General features: G+C 45.2%; 1 protein-coding gene across 2 annotated transcripts; it reads left to right on the top strand.

Annotated features, from left to right (window-relative positions):
- Positions 1-5,528: 5,528 nt before the first annotated feature.
- On the top strand, positions 5,529-19,109 carry cflara (CASP8 and FADD-like apoptosis regulator a). Of its 2 annotated transcripts, XM_060911813.1 has the most exons (9): positions 5,529-5,614; positions 7,875-7,989; positions 10,595-10,904; positions 12,365-12,470; positions 15,973-16,102; positions 16,260-16,312; positions 16,491-16,569; positions 16,648-17,128; positions 17,504-19,109. In XM_060911813.1, the coding sequence occupies exons 3-9, from the start codon at positions 10,606-10,608 to the stop codon at positions 17,628-17,630; spliced, it is 1,275 nt and encodes a 424-aa protein (XP_060767796.1). In that variant the 5' UTR covers positions 5,529-5,614; positions 7,875-7,989; positions 10,595-10,605; the 3' UTR covers positions 17,631-19,109. The 2 variants fall into 2 exon arrangements, with proteins under 2 accessions (XP_060767796.1, XP_060767795.1); XM_060911812.1 differs by having other exon boundaries at positions 7,875-10,904.
- Positions 19,110-19,112: the final 3 nt, after the last annotated feature.

Here is a 19,112-nt window from a genome sequence, read left to right as displayed (position 1 = left end):
ATTGGCCCGTCTGGGGTTGGACACGCCCCGGTGGCCCAGCATCAGAGCGCTTCCTTCAGAGGTCCCACATAGCCTTCCTCGTTGTCTGTTCCGCCCTCGGCCTCATACATCGAGGAGTTACAGAGGTGTTGGGCGGACCCTAGATGCCTTCCCACCTCCCTAGTGACTGCAGGCCCCTGGCGGCAATGCAGGACACCCCTACCTATGGCCTCCTGCAGATGCCCAACATTGAGAAGCGGCTTTCATTCATTTAAATTAAAGCGGTGGTTCTCACCGCTGTTTATCAGTTCTGTGGCGCACAGTGCCTATCCTTGTTAATATTATCAACCGCTTGTTTTGTGTAGCCTTGTCCCCGGCCTGCTCACGGGCCGGCTGTCTTGTGTGTTTTATTCGTATTGTTTGTTACTCCGTTAAGCTGAGCGCTCTCGCTCGGTGGAGTTAGCTGACTAGCCCCCCGAGGCATGTCCTCGCTGCTGGAGGCCGGTTTGTTGTCGCTCAGGTAAGCGGTTTTCATTCATTTAAATTAAAGCAGTGTTTCTCGCCGCTGTTTATCAGTTCTGTAGCGCACGGCGCCATCCTTGTTAATATTCCCGACCACGGGTGTGTTCGCCCGGTTGTTTTTTTTTATTTCCGCCTGATAGTTTATTTTGGGCTACTTACTTGGAGCGTTCTCGCCCTATTTAAGTTCCCTTCTGCCAGCCAGGTGTCATGGACCCCCAGACGCTGGAGGGGACGAGCGCGGCATCACGGGAGCTGTGTGACGCGGCTCCAGGCCTTTGCCTACTCGTCGCGGGAACTGGGCTGGCTGATGTCGTATCTCACCCTCGGCCGCCAGCAGATATGGCGGGCACAGTTCCCTCTGGCCGAGCCCGACCGGCGTGTGCTGCACTCTCTCCCTGTTGTCCCCGGGGAGCTGTTTGGCGAAGCCACTCAGCAAGCCCTGGATCGGAGTGCCCAGGTCATCTAGGCGTAACAGCAGTTCGCTGGCCCCCGCCAGGCCCACCACCATGGCAATGCTGCCCAGTCCTTCAGGGGGCCCACACCGACTCTGTCTCGGCCACGCACCCGCCAGGAGACCAGACGGGTTGATGACTTTCGCCGCCCCACCACCTCCCGGACCCGCGGTGCCGCCCCCTACACCCAGTCCACTCCTCGTCGCCCCATGGTGACCGACGGGGGCGCTCTGGACGGCGCTGACATCAGCGCGCCGGCGGTCGGCCGCTTTTCCAGCGAACAGCTCCAAAGCTGGAGAGCGTTGACCCCTGGGTGCTGGTGACCCTCACCGAGGGTTACCGCATCCAGTTCTGCCGCCGTCCACCACGTTTCATGGGGTCAAACACACCACCGTGAGCCATCCGTGGAAGTCCCTCGTCCCCCGGCAGGAAATCGCCACCCTCCTGGAGAAAGGAGCAGTCTCTCCCGTCGACAGGCAGAGACAGCAAGGTGGGTTCTACTCCAGGTATTTTCCGGTTCCGAAGGACGGCGGTATCCGCCCGATCCTCGACCTGAGGTCCCTCAATTCCCACTTGAGGACCATGAGATTCCGCATGCTGCGTACAGTGGATGTCTTACACCACATCCAGGCGGGCGACTGGTTTGTCACCTTCGACCTGAAAGACGCCTACTTCCATGCTCCCATTGTGCCACACCACAGGCAGTTCCTGCGGTTTGCCTTCGAGGACCAGGCTTTCGAGTTCAATGTTCTGCCCTTTGGGATATCGCTGGCACCCCGTGTGTTCACCGGGTGTGCGGCATCGGCACTACTTCAGGCAAGGGGTTTGCGTGTCCTGCCTTACCTGGACGACTGGCTTGTCTGTTCACGGTCAGCAGCTCAGGCCCGCACCAACATTGCGACTGTGCTCTCGCATGTCGTAGAGCTGGGGCTCAGGGTGAATTACAAGAAGAGCTCGCTGGTGCCCAGCCAGGAGACGACTTTCTTGGGCATGCACCTGGATTCGAGGTCGTTGATGGTAACTCCCTCCCAGACCAGGATCCACAACATCCGCCTACTGCTTGGCCGCTTCGGACGGGGTAGGTCACTCGCCCTGAAGACCTTTCAGCGCCTGCTGGGCATGCTTACGGCAGCCTCCTCTCTGGTCCCGCTGGGACTTCTGGACTTACGCCGCTTCAGAGGTGGTTCAACGGTCTCCACCTCCACCCGGTGCTGCACGGGCGCAGCACATCAACATGCTGGAGCTACGGGCTGTGTTCCTCGGCCTACAGCACTTCTTCCCAGGCCTGACCGGCAGACACGTTCTGGTGCGGACGGACAATGCCACGGTAGTGTACTACATCAACCACCAGGGAGGCACAAAGTCCCTCCAGTGCTTGGAAGTGGCTGGCCAACTTTTGCGGTGGGCCCATCGACATTTCTTGAGCCTGCGTGCCATGTACTTGCCAGGCACTGCCAACAGGGTAGCAGATCTGCTGTCCCGCCGGGACCCCGATCCCGGAGAATGGAGACTCAACCCAGCGGTGGTTCTCGCCATCTGGGAACGTTTTGGCAGGGCAGAGGTGGACCTCTTTGCCTGCCAGGAGTCGACACACTGCCCTCTGTGGTTCAGCCTCCACGGCCCCAGTCCCCTGGGCCAGGATGCGCTGGCGCATGCTTGGCCGAGGCAACTGCTGTATGCCTCCCCCCCTCTGCTGCTGATCGTGCCAACCCTACACAGGGTTGCGATGGACCACCACGGGCTGCTGCTTGTCGCCCCCCCGGTGGCTGGGCCGAGTGTGGTTCCCAAGTTGCTGCAACTTCTGAACGGCAACCCCTGGTGCCTGCCAGTGAGGACTGACCTATCACAGCTGGGAGGGCAGATCTGGCACCCGGATCCAGCCCGTCTGCAACTCTGGGTATGGCCGCTGAAGGGCCGGACCCCCTGCGAGGTCCTTGTGAGCCGGCAGTGGTCAACACCATTGCAAGCTCTCGGGCACCCCCCACCAATGCCCTCTATGCCAACAGATGGAGGCTTTTCTCCAACTGGTGCTTAACTCGGGGGGAGGAGCCTACATGCTGCCCCCTGCCGACCATTCGACTGTTCTGCCAGTCTCTGCCTTGATAAGGGTCTTACCCCTGCCACCATCAAGGTCTATGCAGCTGCCATCTCTGCTCAGCATGCCAGAGTTGGGGGAAGGACCGTGGGGTCCCACGCCTTGGTGGCACGTTTCTTGAAGGGTGCTCTCCGGTTGAGACCCCCCCCGACGGAGCCGGGTACCCACATGGGACCTTCATTGGTGCTGCAGGCTCTCTGCGACGCACCGTTCTGAGCCCCTGCTCACGGCAGACATTTCATGGCTCTCCCTGAAGACTGCTTTTCTTCTGGCCATTACATCGACGAGGCGCGTCGGGGAACTACACGCGCTGTCAGTCAGTGGGGCGTGCCTGCAGTGGCACTCCGGCGACAGTGGGGTCACCCTGTGGCCTAACCCCTCTTTCCTCCCGAAGACCCTCTCTGCTACCTTCGTCAACCAGCCCCTTAGCCTTGCGGCGTTCGAGGCGGGCCATGGTGAGAGGTCGGAACTTTTGTGCCCAGTTCGCGCCCTCAGGGTGTACGTGTCGCGTACAGAGGGCTTCCGTAGGAGTGACGCCCTGTTTCTGTGCCACACAGGACCGACGAAGGGTCTGGCGCTCTCTAAGCAGAGGCTATCCAAGTGGATAGTCGAGGCTATATTACATGCCTACAGGCACAGTGGCTTCCCGATTCCTCCGGCTGTCAGGGCGCACTCTGCACGGGGCGTGGTGGCCTCATGGGCATCACTGAAGGGCGTGCCCCTTTCAGACATATGCAGCGCAGCCTCCTGGGCTTCCAGCTGCACCTTCACCAGGTTTTACCGTCTTAATGTCGTCCCACATAATCCTGTGGCGACGGCTGTCATTCCAGGCCCGTCGCAGCAGCACTGGGTACGGGTAGGCACTCCTCATGACCTGGTTGGTATTAGTCATCCATGTGCTGAAAGCACCGCCTCTGGCGGTCAGTAGAAACGAAATAGAACGAGGGTTATGTATATAACCGCGGTTCTATGAGTTTCGGATGACCGCCAGAGCTTGGCAGTCACTCGGAGTGTACACGAGAAGATTTGCCAAGAGGTCACTTCCTGGGTTTACCGGTCTTTTATGCCGGGGTCACGGGGTGACGTCACCCAGGTCACACGTGACTTTGTTGTTACTATTACTCGACCTGCACGTTCGTGTGATGGATATCCATGTGCTGAAAGCACCGCCTCTGGCGGTCATCCGAAACTCATAGAACCGCGGTTATATACATAACCCTCGTTTTGTTTTGTTTTTTTTTCTGGTCGGAAGTCAGACTAAAGTGATTGAGCTGCCTTTCCTTTGAGGGCTACCCACTAGTGGCCTAGTGGTAGCGTGTCCGCCTCTAGATCGGGAGTTCTATTCACGGTCGGGTCATACCAAAGACCATTGTAAAAATGGTACCTACCGCCATCTGGCAAGGCACGCTGCAATACAGATGTGCATGGGGAGTTAAACTCTCGTGGTTCCCAGAGGACTAGCCCCCCACTGTAACCCTAGCTATGTAATAGGCGAGAGGCCGAGGGCTATGGAAACGGAGATCGGCGCCGCCCGATGCGCTACATACAGGTTGGGCCTGGTTAGTACTTGAGTGGGAGACTGCCTAGGAATACCAGGTACTGTAAGGCGTGGGAAGGACTTTGACTTTTTCCTTCAAGGGTTAATGGGCCTAAGCACTTCAATATCAGTAAAAGCACTTTGATTTTGTTATTTCTAATTCTGTTTTTCGAAATGTGACTGGGTCGCCTCATATAGCTAATAGTCATTGTCTAGCTGTGATTTAAAAGGCTTGTGGGTTTTTTCAGGCCAGTTTTATTGTAGGCTACGATTTGCCATAATATGTTCGTTTTTGTTAAATTTCTGAAATGGAGTCATATCCCTTAGGGCTAATCTTTTTTTTTTTTTTAATGAAGCATAAACAATGCTTAATGCTGTAAACTTGAAAACAATAAAGGCATAGAAATGCTAATTTTGTATCCTGTAATATCTTTAGACATTACAATACAATACAGTTCAATTAATGTTAATATGAATAGGCCTAAAGTTACAGTATTTCTATCACAGTTTGCCAGACTTTCACCTTTTGTCTGTTCTTGCGATGATTGTTCCTTGTATTGTGCCATGAGCATCACTGTGGCTATTATATTCTAGTGTTTTTAACCATCAGCCTAGCTCAGTCAGATACCACATCACCTTCCACTGGATGTGTGATGAGCTCATTGAGCGTCTTGAGCTACATTTAGATTGCCAAATCCATACTTCCAGTTATTTTGGTGAGAGCAACTTAAAAGTAATGCAATAGTAGTGTAATGCCTTACATTTTAAATACAGTAATATTGTAATGTAACTAATTACTTTAAAATGACAGTAACGAGTAATAAATAACGCAGAACAGTTTTGAAGTAACTTGCCCAACACTGGCAGTGAGCAGTGTGGGGGTGGTGCCTCGTGCAGACTATTTATTTCCTGCCACTTCCTGTTCCGGCCAGCCTTACTTTCTGTTTGAGACCGGAGGAGCGCGCGCTGGAGAGGCATGTGATCTAGAGGCGGGGCTGAAGAACGGCGGAGCGCGCGAGCTGCTTTACCGTAAGCGATGTGACTCGTGTTTGTGATCGTGCTGCGCTCGCGACCCGAATCGTTCACTTCCGCAGGAAAGGGTTAAAGAGTTTTAATAATATCGTGTTTCTCAATCGCACATTTATAAATGACTTTAATTTACTTTACATTTTATCCACCTTGTGACGTAATCACTGTAACATTCCACTCCTTGTGTCCCTTTGATGGAAGTGTGTGTGTGTGTGTGTGTGTTACCGTCAACCAGCACCGATTCATGATGTCACCGAACCGGGAGCTCGCGCTCGGGTTAAATTCTGAACAGATCGTAAACAGCTGCGGTTCCGGCTCTGACCGCGTGAGGGCGCGAGAGAGAGAGAGTGAGTGAGTGAGAGAGAGAGAGAGCAGCAGTTCCGGCTCTGACCGCGTGAGGGCGCGAGAGAGAGAGAGAGAGTGAGTGAGTGAGAGAGAGAGAGAGAGAGAGAGAGCAGCAGTTCCGGCTCTGACCGCGTGAGGGCGCGAGAGAGAGAGAGAGAGAGAGTGAGTGAGAGAGAGAGCAGCAGTTCCGGCTCTGACCGCGTGAGGGCGCGAGAGAGAGTGAGTGAGTGAGTGAGAGAGAGAGAGAGAGCAGCAGTTCTGGCTCTGACCGCGTGAGGGCGCGAGAGAGAGAGAGAGCACAGCGGTTCCGCGGAGCAGCGGTTTGCAGTGACGGCTTTCCCAGCGACTCTCCCGCGGTTTGTCTGTAAACGGCTCCGATCCGCGCGCAGCAGGCCGGAATGAACCAGTGAGCGCTGGTGTGAGGGACTGGAGCCCTGCTGGGGAATGGAGTTAAAGATTTATGAACGTGAATTTCAAGACCCACTCTATTACCCTGTCCACACGAGGGATTTTGTACCGATACGATACTACTTTCGTACCGCAACACCTGTCCACACTAGCAACTATACCGGTACTGTAGCGGTATAACTGTATCAGTACGAAACCCACAAATGTATAGCTGTGTTCACATATATACCGGTACGATAGTGGTATAACTGTATCGATACAAAGTATAGCGGTACAGTTTAGTGCATCTGTCCACACTAGCGAGAAATGTTTGCGGTTTTCTTTCACGGTAGTTGAAATGCGCGTGCGCGAAATGTTTCCGTGGTTACCGAGTAACTTCCTTCCAAGAATATGGCGGATGAAACAGCGTGTGTGTGCTTTTTGTTGTCAATGTACAGTCTGTATTTCTGGTGGTCATTTATTCAGTCGAATCGTATAAAACACGTGAGGCAGTTGAGAAAGAAACAAAGAAAACGAATCTCCGTTCTTCACTAACTGTTCCTGGCATCGCTCGTCTCCCCAAAGCTCCAACAAACACACAACTTCGTCTTTGCTCCATGTAGCTCCACGGTCGTTTTGAGCCATTTTGACGTTTTATTTACAGCTGGAAAGCGCGTGCGTATTGTATTGTATGAATAACCTGGAAGACGTAGGAATGGTTCATTGCGCATGTGCATTATATTTGTATCGATACAGAACCGATTCATCTGTCCACACTACAGCGAAGCGCTACAGTACCGATACCGTACTGGTACGAAACCCATACATATGTGGGTTTCGTACCGATACAGTTATACCGCTACAGTACCGGTATAGTTGCTAGTGTGGACAGGTGTTGCGGTACGAAAGTAGTATCGTATCGGTACAAAATCCCTAGTGTGGACAGGGTAAAAATGGCTCAGAACGACTGTGGAGTTACATGGAGCAAAGAAGGGACGGAGGGAGGAAGAAGGGGGAAGAGAAGGGAAGAGGGAGAAAGGGAGATTCGTTTTCTTTGTTTCTTTCTCAACTGCCTCGCGCGTTTTATACGATTCGACTGAATAAATGACCACCAGAAATACAGACTGTACACTGACAACAAAAAGCACACACGTTGTTTCATCCGCCATATTCTCGGGAGGAAGTTACTCGGTAACCACGGAAACATTTCGCGCACACGTATTTCAACTACCGTGAAAGAAAACCGCAAACATTTCTCGCTAGTGTGGACAGATGCACTAAACTGTACCGGTATACTTTGTATCGATACAGTTATACCACTATCGTACCGGTATAAGTGTGAACACAGCTATACTCTGGCGTGTGACTTTCCAAGTGGGACCACGATCTTGGTTAAAAAATAAATACTACTAATAATAATAATTTAAAAACTTTTCCTGTTTGCTGAAGTTCATCTTCAGCACTTGCAGTTCTGTCTTTGCCTGATTTCTTCCTGTCTCTGCTTTATAAAACGGCGCGTGCACTGCAGACGGAGAGATGAAATATCCAGAACGCTGGTCTGTAAATGACGGAGCAGGAAGTGGAGGTGATGCCGAGTGATGCTGTGGTGCTCCAACACTCGTCCTGTCGAAGAACCTGAACAGGTGACGCGCACGCTGCAGTGACACATGCGGTTAAAAATAAATAAACAACCAGTGAAAAGATCTGCTTTCGTCTCAATGACATCACACCAGCACCATGACATCACTGACACCGTTCACTGGAGTTTCACTGTCGAGGCAATACGGCACAGACATGGGGGGGAAAAGGGTGTATTTACAATTGAACATATGCTTCTTCACCTTACCTTTTTCTATCTAAACTTAATATACATTAACATTATAATGAAATCAGATATTCTATTCATGATGGTCATTATTGAAGGCAAACTCAGTGTAGAGAGGCAGGGCTGGCAGCAGCAGCGATGGTGGTGTGGACAAACACATGCGAGCCACTGCAGTCCAGCTTCATAGCCATCACACACACGTAATGCAGCCGGTATGGCCCAAGTGCACACTGAGTACACACTACAGCCGTGATTCCACCAGATGTACCACAGTGTGTTTCAGAAGCGGCTTGCCACTTCTCTTCGCTAAAAATACACACTTGGTCTATTTTTGTTGCTTGCTGCATTCAAGCCATGCAGAGCAGCACAAAAAATCAAGCAGAAATGACCAAATAAAGTCAAGAAAATTGGACCAGCAAAAGTTCCAATTCTGAAACACTCTCGGTCTGGGATGAAGCCACGCAGAAAACAAAACTGTGTCACAGACGCAATCTAAAGGCGTCTGCATGCTCTTGCGACAGGGCTTTCGCAGATAGCTTTTCGCAGACAGTTGTAATTTATCGTTGAGCGGGGAGTAATAGGCGTGCGCGATGTTATTCACCGCCACAACGCAAGGGGGCACGAAGTCACGAAATCGCTAGGAGTAGTTGGTGGGTGTGGTTAGTGGAGTGTTTATCCTCCGGTTACTTATAATGACTGGAACTGGAGTCGTATAGATGTACGTACTTCCTCACTTCCTCGATCAACCGCTCTTTGTGCTGCTCCATCTTCGCTCGTGTTTTTAAAAATGGCGGTCGTGAAAACAAAACAAACCGGGAAAGTAGGGAAGCGGAAGTGCGTGTACAGCGGATGTAGAGTGGACCAATCAGAGCCCTCTTGTCTGCGACGCTGTCTGCGAGGCTGTCTGCGGTGGTCACAATTTTTGGGAAGTGCGCGCAGAGCGTCTGCAAACGGGGGGGGCTTCGCAGACGCCATCTGCGAGGACTGGGTTGTCAGCATAAATTGGCCTTAAGCCCTGTGATGACCTGGCGACTTGTCCAGGGTGAACCCCGCCTTTCACCCGTAGTCAGCTGGGATAGGATCCAGCTCGCCTGCGACCCTGTAGAACAGGATAAAGCGGCTACAGATAATGAGATGAGATGAGACGCAATCTAACAGAACTACACTCAGTGAAATCCAGGGGTGAGGGTGTTTCTCAAAGTCAGGGGTGTTTCATGTTTTCCTTTTAGTGTTCTGAGATTGTATTCAACTTGCTTGGGCCTCTCATTGCTGCTTGAAGCTATATTTATTATTTTTTAAATAATAAGAATGTATATTATTTTTTTGAAATGGTGTACTGTTTATGGGAGAGCAAGCTCACTTTGTTGCCTCTAACTTACTGTAGCAGATTGTAATTCCATTTATGATGCTGGCAAAACCAAAGTTAATTCTCACACCTAAAGTAATCATTTACAGTATTTAGCAGATGCCCTTATCCAGGGAAATTTACAGAAGTGCTTTGAAGTCTATAAATAAACACATCCTCATACTGGTTCAAAAGGTCACTAACACATCAGTCTAAAAACGGTTTTGGGTTCGAGTTAAAATAGTATAAAAATACATGACAATGACACTTCTTTAAAATCAGTGGCTAAATTGCTAATTGCCAAAAAGGAGGATTGTTTTATTTTTCATGAGTCATCCTGTCATTCTCACACTTATTTCTCTCCCTCTCTCTCTCACTCACACACACAATCATGTTTTAAAAAAATGTGTGTGCAGGTGGGGGAAGTGTGTGAGCTGAGTGCACTACAGCACCCCGACTTTCAGAATTCCTTTAACTACAACCGCTATAATAATAATAATATTATAAATAAATAAACAAGCTTTAAAATGGAGATTTTGAGAAGTTTTTGTTCTTGCAGCACAGTGATTTTCCAAAGATTAAAGATTTTAATTTATTAACAAACAACACGTGAGACACGTTTAACACTTTAAAAAAAAATGTTTTGGTAATATGATAAGTTGCATTTGTTTTTTTTAGAGAGATTGAAAATGAGAGAAACTGGTGAAGAACGGCTGTTTATCGCTGCTATAACTGATAAATGGCTGTTTATCGCTGCTGTAACTGATAAATGGCTGTTTATCGCTGCTGTAACGTAAGTGAGAACAGGAACGAACTCATCTCTCGAATGTTCAAAAACATCAAATCTCACTGTAAACTGTTAAAATGTGTGATGTGGACTACTGTTAAGGTGAGACATCATAACGCACACCACATGTATACTGCGTAAAACTCCAGCAGCCTCAGTGTCAAACATCATTGTGTGTCCCTTGTGTTCAGTGTGTGTGTTTGAGGTTTGTTAATCATGTTTGGTGTGTAGCTGGTGAATGTGTGTGTTTGAGGTGTGTTAATTGTTTTTGTGTGTTTGTTGTGTGTGTAGCTCACACTGTGATGGCAGGGGGGGACGTCTGCTCCGTGGTGAACCACGTGATAGATGCGTTAACAATAGACGAGTGTAAAACGCTGATGTTTCTGACTTCTGACCTTCTCTTTGGGCAACGAGTGGAGGACGCACGATCAGCACTCATCGCCGTGGTAACGCGCAGTGGTCAATCACGGCCTGCTGACGTCATCATGATGGAAGTATTGTTTCACCTAAAGCGCTTTGACATTCTGAAACGGATTCTGGGAAAAAACAGAGAGCAGGTGGAGGAGGAACTGAGGAGGGGCGGAGTCATCTCACCTTACAGGTAACACACTCGCATCTCATCTTACTGGTAATACACTTGCATCACACCTTACAGTCAACATGCTTGCATCTCATCCGACAGGTAAAACACATCTTGTTCAGGTAACACACGCGCGCGCACACACACACACACACACACACACACACACACACACACACATCTCACCCATCAGGCAACACACTTGCATCTCATCTAACAGGTAAAACTTATCATACAGCTAACAGACTTGCATCTTTTCCTACAGGTACCACACTCGCATGTCATCCTATAGGCAACACAGTCAGATCTCATCCTACTTGTAATACACTCACGTCTCATTTAACAGGTAAAACACTTGCATCTGATCGTACAGCAAACACATTCACACCTTATCCTGCAGGTAACACACACACATCATCGTAGAGGTAACACATTCACATGTCATGTTGGAGGTAACATACTCGCATCTCACCTTCACAGGTAACACACTCTCACCTCACCTTACACATAACACATGTACATCAAATAATTATTAGGGTCCGGTATTAGCAAAGCATCCTATACTAATGGTGTCTCCTGTCTTACTGAAGTGTTTAGCACATGATTGAAAACACAGATGAATCACCATTCCTGCAGGTGATCAATAAAATGCAGACCTGCAAAGAGGGCATAACCGTGGATCTTGTACATCCACCTCCGACGAATGTCTTGGAAAGAATATCAAATCTCATAATTTCCAAAAGTGATTCTGTCTTGAGCCCAGAAACTATCTTCTCTTGTAGCTTTATCTCTACTTTTATTCTGTCCATATCTACTGGATATGAGCAATTGTGCACTCTGATTGGCTAATCTACTACTAGGATATCAGCTCATACACTGTGAGTAGAGAAAAACAAAATGGCGGATCGTGTTGCTGAACCAACCGAGGACAAAATAAAAACTCTATTCGAAAACAAAACCTCAAAAAAATACAAAAAAAAAGCAACAAAATATAGAATAAAAGTATTTGATGGTAAGAACATATCTTTTTTTATTTTTCAAGAATTATTATTATCGCATTTTTTACAAATTGCTCCTGTCATTTTGCTGGTTTGTTTACATTCTAAATGGAAATGATTTTGTCGGACGTTTCGTATAAGGTTTTTATTTATCAAATTTGCAAAAAATAAAAATGCTCTGTTTCTCAAAATCCAGTGAATGTGGATAGAATAAAAGTTATTTCACTCAGTCTCGTCGTACATGGATTATCGCGCTATCAGCTCATGTACGACTCGATTTTGTGTAATAAATAACTTATATGTTGAACGTGACTCAATCGAGAACGTGCTTTGTATGTGTATCTGATCTGTGAGTGGTGTATCCACCCAAAGGCTAATGCCAGACGGATTAATGCTAAAGAGAGAAAGGATTTGATTAGACTGTAAAGTGTGTGTGTGTGTGTGTGTGTGTGTGTGTGTGTGTGTGTGTGTGTGTGTGTGTAGGGTTCTAATGATGGATCTGAATGAGAGTCTGGAGACAGATGAGTTACAGTCAATCATATTCCTGCTGTACAACAAGATAACAAAAAAACGAGCAAAGCAGATAACTGTAAGATTACACAACACTCTACACACACTGCACAAGCTATACGCTTGTATAAAATATAGACACGTTTTACTGGGAAATACGCCACTCGTATTTTCCAATATCTTCACTTGTAAGGCTATCAGTGATGTCACTTCCAGTGTTTTCCTGCTGACTAGACACGTGTTATCAAAATGGTGAACCAGTTCAAAATTAAAATTCTTTTGATTAACTTGCATATTATTTTTTTTGTGGACATTATGTAATATAAAGAACATTACACAGTAGCGTGAAGATATGAAGTTTATCTTCTCGTGCTGAAAATATTTCACTCGAAGGTAAATTTCATATCTTTGCGCAACCAGGTAATATCATATATAAATAAAAATATGAGAGAGGGAGAGAGAGCTGCGGCTACAATTATCGACACCTTAACGATCTTTTGGCCGTTGCAAAAGCAGAACAGACTTTCAATATGTAAATTGTGCATGAATAATTACTCAAACTTCCACTGGAAAAAAATGAGTTGATTCCTGATTACTTGGCATATCAGATCACGTGACACTGTTCCACAATTATCGACATCCAGATTATTATTTATAAAAAAAATAATCGGTATGTGGTATGAAGTTAACAAAACAGTTTTTATTTAAAATGTGTTTTACATAGACTCATATTTAGTACAAAATATCTTTTATGTAAATATATCAATGTTGGTGCTTACGTAAATGAGGAAGTAATTCTAATGTTTGTAAACAAATTAACTGATAATGTTTAACCTGCGTCAGAAAATCTTTTTGTTCCACTTTCTACCCGCTTTCAAAGTATTTTCATAAATCACATTTTGTTATTCATTCATTGTTGTTTGTATTAATTTCCAGTTTTGAATCTAATTTGTTGTAATTAGATTCAGATTGGTGAAGCTTCAGTATTTTCAAACAAGTGATTTTTTTTTAATTGAGATTTTAAATTTACATCTAAAAATATAAAATGCTGACTGATTTGTAATATGTGGTAGATATTTACAACAAACTGCAAAAAAAAAATTCTGAATGGAATAGAAAAATCTGAATATTTCAAGCATGTAATTTTTTATATGCTTGGAATTTAATTGTGGTCTAATTCTATTTATTGCAATAGGATTCCAAATACTCTATAAACATTCCATTCTGTTATGAATCAGAAAAAAAAATCACAGCACTTTGATTTTTTAAAAATACTTCATCTACTTCAACAATGTTACAAAAAGATCGATCCATAACAGTCGTAAATGTCACTTAATCCCACAGGGTGTTGATAATGGTGGACACTGGTGAAAGTGATCACTATTATCGACACCTCGCGTGACTTCTCAAACGCACGTTTAGATACAAAATGGCGACTGTCAAATGAAAGCGTAAGAAACAAGGTAGGTTTCGACAAGGAGATCATGAAATATCTGAATTTGATCAGTAAAAACATGTCCATGATCTTCCCACCATGCTTACCTGCGATGATGACGTCTGGGTTTTACTCAAATTGCTGGTTGTGCTAAAACAAATTCCATCTCAGGTAACGAGCTGTGTCATCAGACGACAAGATCAAAGGGCGAGGGGAGTCTTCTGGTTGATTAATTAACTAATAATAACTGTTGGAACTGAAATTCACCTTTGTAAAATTGTTTTTTTATTGGTAAATCTGAAAAGGTGTCAGTAATTATGGACTGTCGATAATTGTAGCTGCCGCTCTATAATGAATATACGATCAGGTCCATAAGTATTTGGACAGTGACGCAGTTTTGGTAATGTTGCCTCTGTACACCACCTCGGTGCATTTGAAATTAAGGAATCAAGATGTGATTGAAGTGTAGACTTTCAGCTTTAATTCAAGGAGTTTAACCAAATATTGTGTTAATCATTTGGGAATTGCCACCATTTTATACATACTCCCTCCATTTTCACAGGCTCAAAAGTAATTGGGTAATTGACTGATGAGCAGTTTCATGACCAGTTGTGGCTTGTTTCCTCAGTATTTCAAGACAGTTTAAGCAGAGAAAAGGTCTGGAGTTGATTCCAAGTGTTGAAATTGCATTTGGCAGCGGTTCATTGGAAATCTCAATAAGAGGTTGATGCAAGTGAAGGAGGATGGAGACAGGGAGAGAGACCATATTCATATAAACTTTTATAACAGCATATGGTTAGAATTGTTTTGTTATTGGTTACTCTTGTTGATGTTATATTTTGTGTAATTCATAAATGAAACTTTATCATAGGGTTGGGTATGTTCACAAAAAACAAGCTTTATATATATGGTTCGCTCCGATCCACGGTTTCAGCTATCTGAGTTAGATCTTGGAACGCATCCTCCACAATTATGGTGGTGCCTCTGTATGTATATAAATATATTATATAGCTAAAAGGACCTTTTTCAATCCTTGATTTTTTTTAAGTTAAAATCTTGGCTGTAGGTCTGCCATTTTGTCTAATTTTTAGTCTCTCTTCATAAGTATGAGCATCAAAAGACTTGAAAAATTAGGCCAACATGAAGAGTGCCTGCCATTTCATGCAAAAAAGCAACTAGCTAAAAAGGAAGTGACCGTTAGCTAGCTAGACTTAACAACAACTTTTTGAAATGACTGCAAATAATGAAACTGAACTTTATACTTCCAATTTATGAACAACATTTACACATTATAATGGTAAAATAATAAAATATACTAGTGAAAAACTGTTTTGGATTTTGCTACTCAACTAATCGCTACTGCAGCTCCAAGTGATTCTGACTGGCACTGATATTTTTAAGACATTTCAATTATGTTCATTAAATTTTCAGTGATTGGCAGTTAGTTATGAAGTACTGCCTCTTTAGGAAATCTTATCATATGGATCGTAATATTCATAAGCTGTGTGTCTGAGCAGGACAAGCAAAAAATGCACTGTCCACTAAACATTGAGATCTTTTTTTCTATGCAACACTGATTTTCCATCAATGAATCTCTGAGGTAAAGGAGGCTTCAAACCAAAGGAGAGCATCAGGCTGGATGAGATGGCAGAAAGAGTCAGGGTCACCTGTATTTTATCGTGCAGGAGGAGTAACGTGGGGGGGATTATTAAGTATTCTCATTGTCACCTAATGGTTATGAGCAGTGTACATTGTTCACTGAGTGTAAGCAGGGACTCTGGCGAGACTAACTACGACCGTATAACTAAAGGAGAGAGCCAGAAGGTAACACAGGCATGAGGGGCCCCGGGACATAAAGCAGCAGCCACTACACCGTCAACAAACTCGAGTGAGCAAGCGAGTGGGGACTGACAGCATCCATACATCCCAATTTACCAAAACACTCTGTCTGAGGACCCTCCAGATCTACTCCTTTACCTAAGGGGAAAAATAAATGAAACTCTACAATGCTTCACGACTTCCAGCCAACTTTTTACATAAACACATGATGATGACACTTCACTTTCTGATTTCCTCTAGCAAAGACAAAAAGACAACTGTGTGTGTGTGTGTGTGTGTGTGTGTGTGTGTGTGTGTGTGTGTGTAGAGTTTTTTGGATGTGGTGTGTATGTTAGAGCAGACAGGAGAGGTGTCAAGTGTGAAGTTGGAGCTGATTGAAGAGTGTGTGAGGAGCATCAGGAGAAATGACCTGATCAAAAAAATTCAGTCATACAGAGGTACATTTATTATTATTATTATTATTATTATTATTATTATTATGTGCTGTATTTAATTGGACTTTAATTAGTGACTACAGCCTCAGTGTGTGAAAGGCCTGTACTCACATGTTGCATTGTGTGGGTGTAATATTGAGTTGTGTATTGTGTTCTTCAGTGTGTGAGACAGTGGAGCTCTCGGTGTGTCAGACTGGAGTTCAGCCCGTTCAGGTTTAAGACTATTCCTCTCTAGCCATGATTCATAATTCCTTTTCTTCCACTGGTATAATCTACTCCTCATCTCCCTTAGCCCTAAAATCCAAACCAAATGGCTAACTCCTTGTTCTCTAAATGCTCTAAATGTAGTTCTTTGTGTGTGTGTGTGTGTGTGTGTGTGTGTGTGTGTTAGGTTCCTATCCACGAATACAATATGAACTATGATCTGCGGGGTGTGTGTGTGATTATAGGCTGCACTGGCAGTGATGGAGGTAAGTTTTTGTACACACACACACACACACACCTACCTTCCCCCAGTGTTACACACTATCTTGTTCTCTGTTTTGCAGAGCTGCTGAAATACACATTCAAGCAGCTTGGCTTCCATGTGTTTCCTTACACACAGACAGAAGTGTGTGAAGTATGTGAAGTGCATTTAATAATGAAGACCATCAACCAGAACTCAATTCTCCAAAGAGCTGCTGTGTTCATCTGCTGCCTGCTGAACACCCACATACATGCTTCACACACACACCCACTGAACACACACATTAAATTGATGGAGGTGTGTGTTGAGTGTGAAATGCTGAAAGAGAAGCCCAAACTATTTTTCAATCATATAGTCAGATCAGATCAGACTCTTCAGACTGATGCACTGCCCTGCACCACACACACTTGGCACACACACATTCCTCACACACATCTACTACACAACACTGAGGATGTGCTGTGGAGTATGTGTGAGACAAGGGTGGAGCTTCTAGATGGGGATGAACACAGCTCTGTTTACCTGCAAGCAATAAGCTCTGCCCTCCTGCAAGGTCACACCAGGTATGAACATGTGACCAATGAAACAAGAATTACATGAGTGGTTAATACTGGAGTGTGTAATGATGGAGTGTGTAATACTGTAATGTGTAAGCTGGAGTATATAATGCTGTAATACTGGAGTGGGTAACACTGGAATCTGTAATGGTGGACTCTGTAACCCTGGAGTGTGTAATACAGGGGTGTGTCATGCTGGAGTTTTCAATACTACAGTATGTAACTCTGGAGTGTGTAATGTCAGATTTTGTAATACTTGAGTATGTAACACTAGAGTGTGTAATGCTGTACAGTTGGAGTGTTTAACCCTGTATGGTCATTTTGTAAGGAGTGTGGGACATTTATATTGCCATGCTGAAATGCGCATTTGTTTGTCTCTAGGAAGCTTCATGTGCTTGATGCCCTCACTGAAGTTAACCAAGAGATTTTTGAACACAACCAGAGAAATCCAGAGAACATGCATCACCTCACGTTCACACACACACTGCGCAAGAGGCTGTATCTATAACACACTTGCACAAAAGTCTGTACCTATAACACAATACAGAATATAATGAACTCATATTCACATAAAACAGTGCCATTAATTCAATACATTTTTATTTGTATACCATTTTTAACAACAGACACTGTCACAAAGTGGCATGGTGGTGTATTGATTAGCACCATTGCCTCACAGCAAGAAAGTTCTGGGTTCGAGCCCAGTGGCCGATGGGGACCTTTCTGTGTGGAGTTTGCATGTTCTCCCTGTGTCTGTGTGGGTTTCCTCTGGGTGCTCCAGTTTCTCCCACGGTCCAAAGACATGCAGGTTAGGATAATTGGCGGCTCTAAATTGACCGTAGGTGTGAATGATTGCGTCTCTCTGTGTGTCAGCCTTGTGATGATCTGGTGGCTTGTCCAGGGTGTACCCTGCCTCTCACCCATAGTCAGCTGGGATAGGCTCCAGCTCGCCCGCGACCCTGCACAGGATAAGTGGTTATGGATGATGGGTGGATGGACATTGTCACAAAGCATCTTTACAGGAAAATGTAAATTCTGGATATAAATTTTAAACATATGAATTTAGAAATATCAGTTTATCCCCACCAATCAAGCCTGAGGTGACGGTGGTGAGGGGAAAAACTCCCTGAGCCCACATGAGGAAGAAACCTTGAGAGGAACCAGACTCAAAAGTGAACCCATCTCCATCTGGGTGATAACAGATAGCATGATTATAAATAACTCACTTCTATAACTGTGTCCTATAGAGTCACAAAGTACAACTGTGTCACCAGGAAATTCATTATAGTTTAACAGGAAGTCTTTTGTTAAAGTTATAAACTGTTCACTGATGGAGACTTGAGTGTAAAACTGTTTATGGCAACTGCAGTCCTAAAGTTATCATGGGGATTATCATCCTAAACCATCATCGCAAAACTGTATCAATTGCAGTCCAGAACCATCTTCTAAGTGTATCTTTAGTCTGTCCATATGGGGCCATCCTCCACAGGAGTGAAGTGATGAGAATCTTAGTCAGAAGCAGGGCATCAGGATGGATCAGGGGGCTGTACACATGGGACCATCCTCTGTTAATACTGCGCTTTTCCTTATTCTAAATATACCAGCACATTTTTTTTATATACACAGAAAGTGAAATCACAAAGTTTTTCAGCTAAAAGATGTAGAGCAGGATTGTATCTCAGAGATGTAGAGCAGTCTATTGCACAGTGATGGAGAACTGTGATGTAGTTAAGAGGTATAGCTCAGTGATGGAACTCTGTAATTTAGTTCAGAAATTAAACTCATTAATGCATAATTAACTTCATTTTACCATAAGACTGTTTAACATATATAGAGACATTAACATGGGCAGCTAAATAATAATAATAACCAGCTAATGCGAAAAGAGGATTAATTACTATCAGTATGTAGTGAATACAAATCACATGAAGCTGTCATTTATAACTTTTTTTTTGTAATATACCTTGTAGAATGTCAAAAAGCCAAATAA

The sequence above is a fragment of the Neoarius graeffei genome, chromosome 27 (assembly GCF_027579695.1).
Source record: "Neoarius graeffei isolate fNeoGra1 chromosome 27, fNeoGra1.pri, whole genome shotgun sequence".
Lineage (NCBI taxonomy): Eukaryota > Metazoa > Chordata > Actinopteri > Siluriformes > Ariidae > Neoarius > Neoarius graeffei.
The sequence above is the reverse complement of the archived record's forward strand: the minus strand, read 5'-3'. Positions and strand labels throughout refer to the sequence as shown.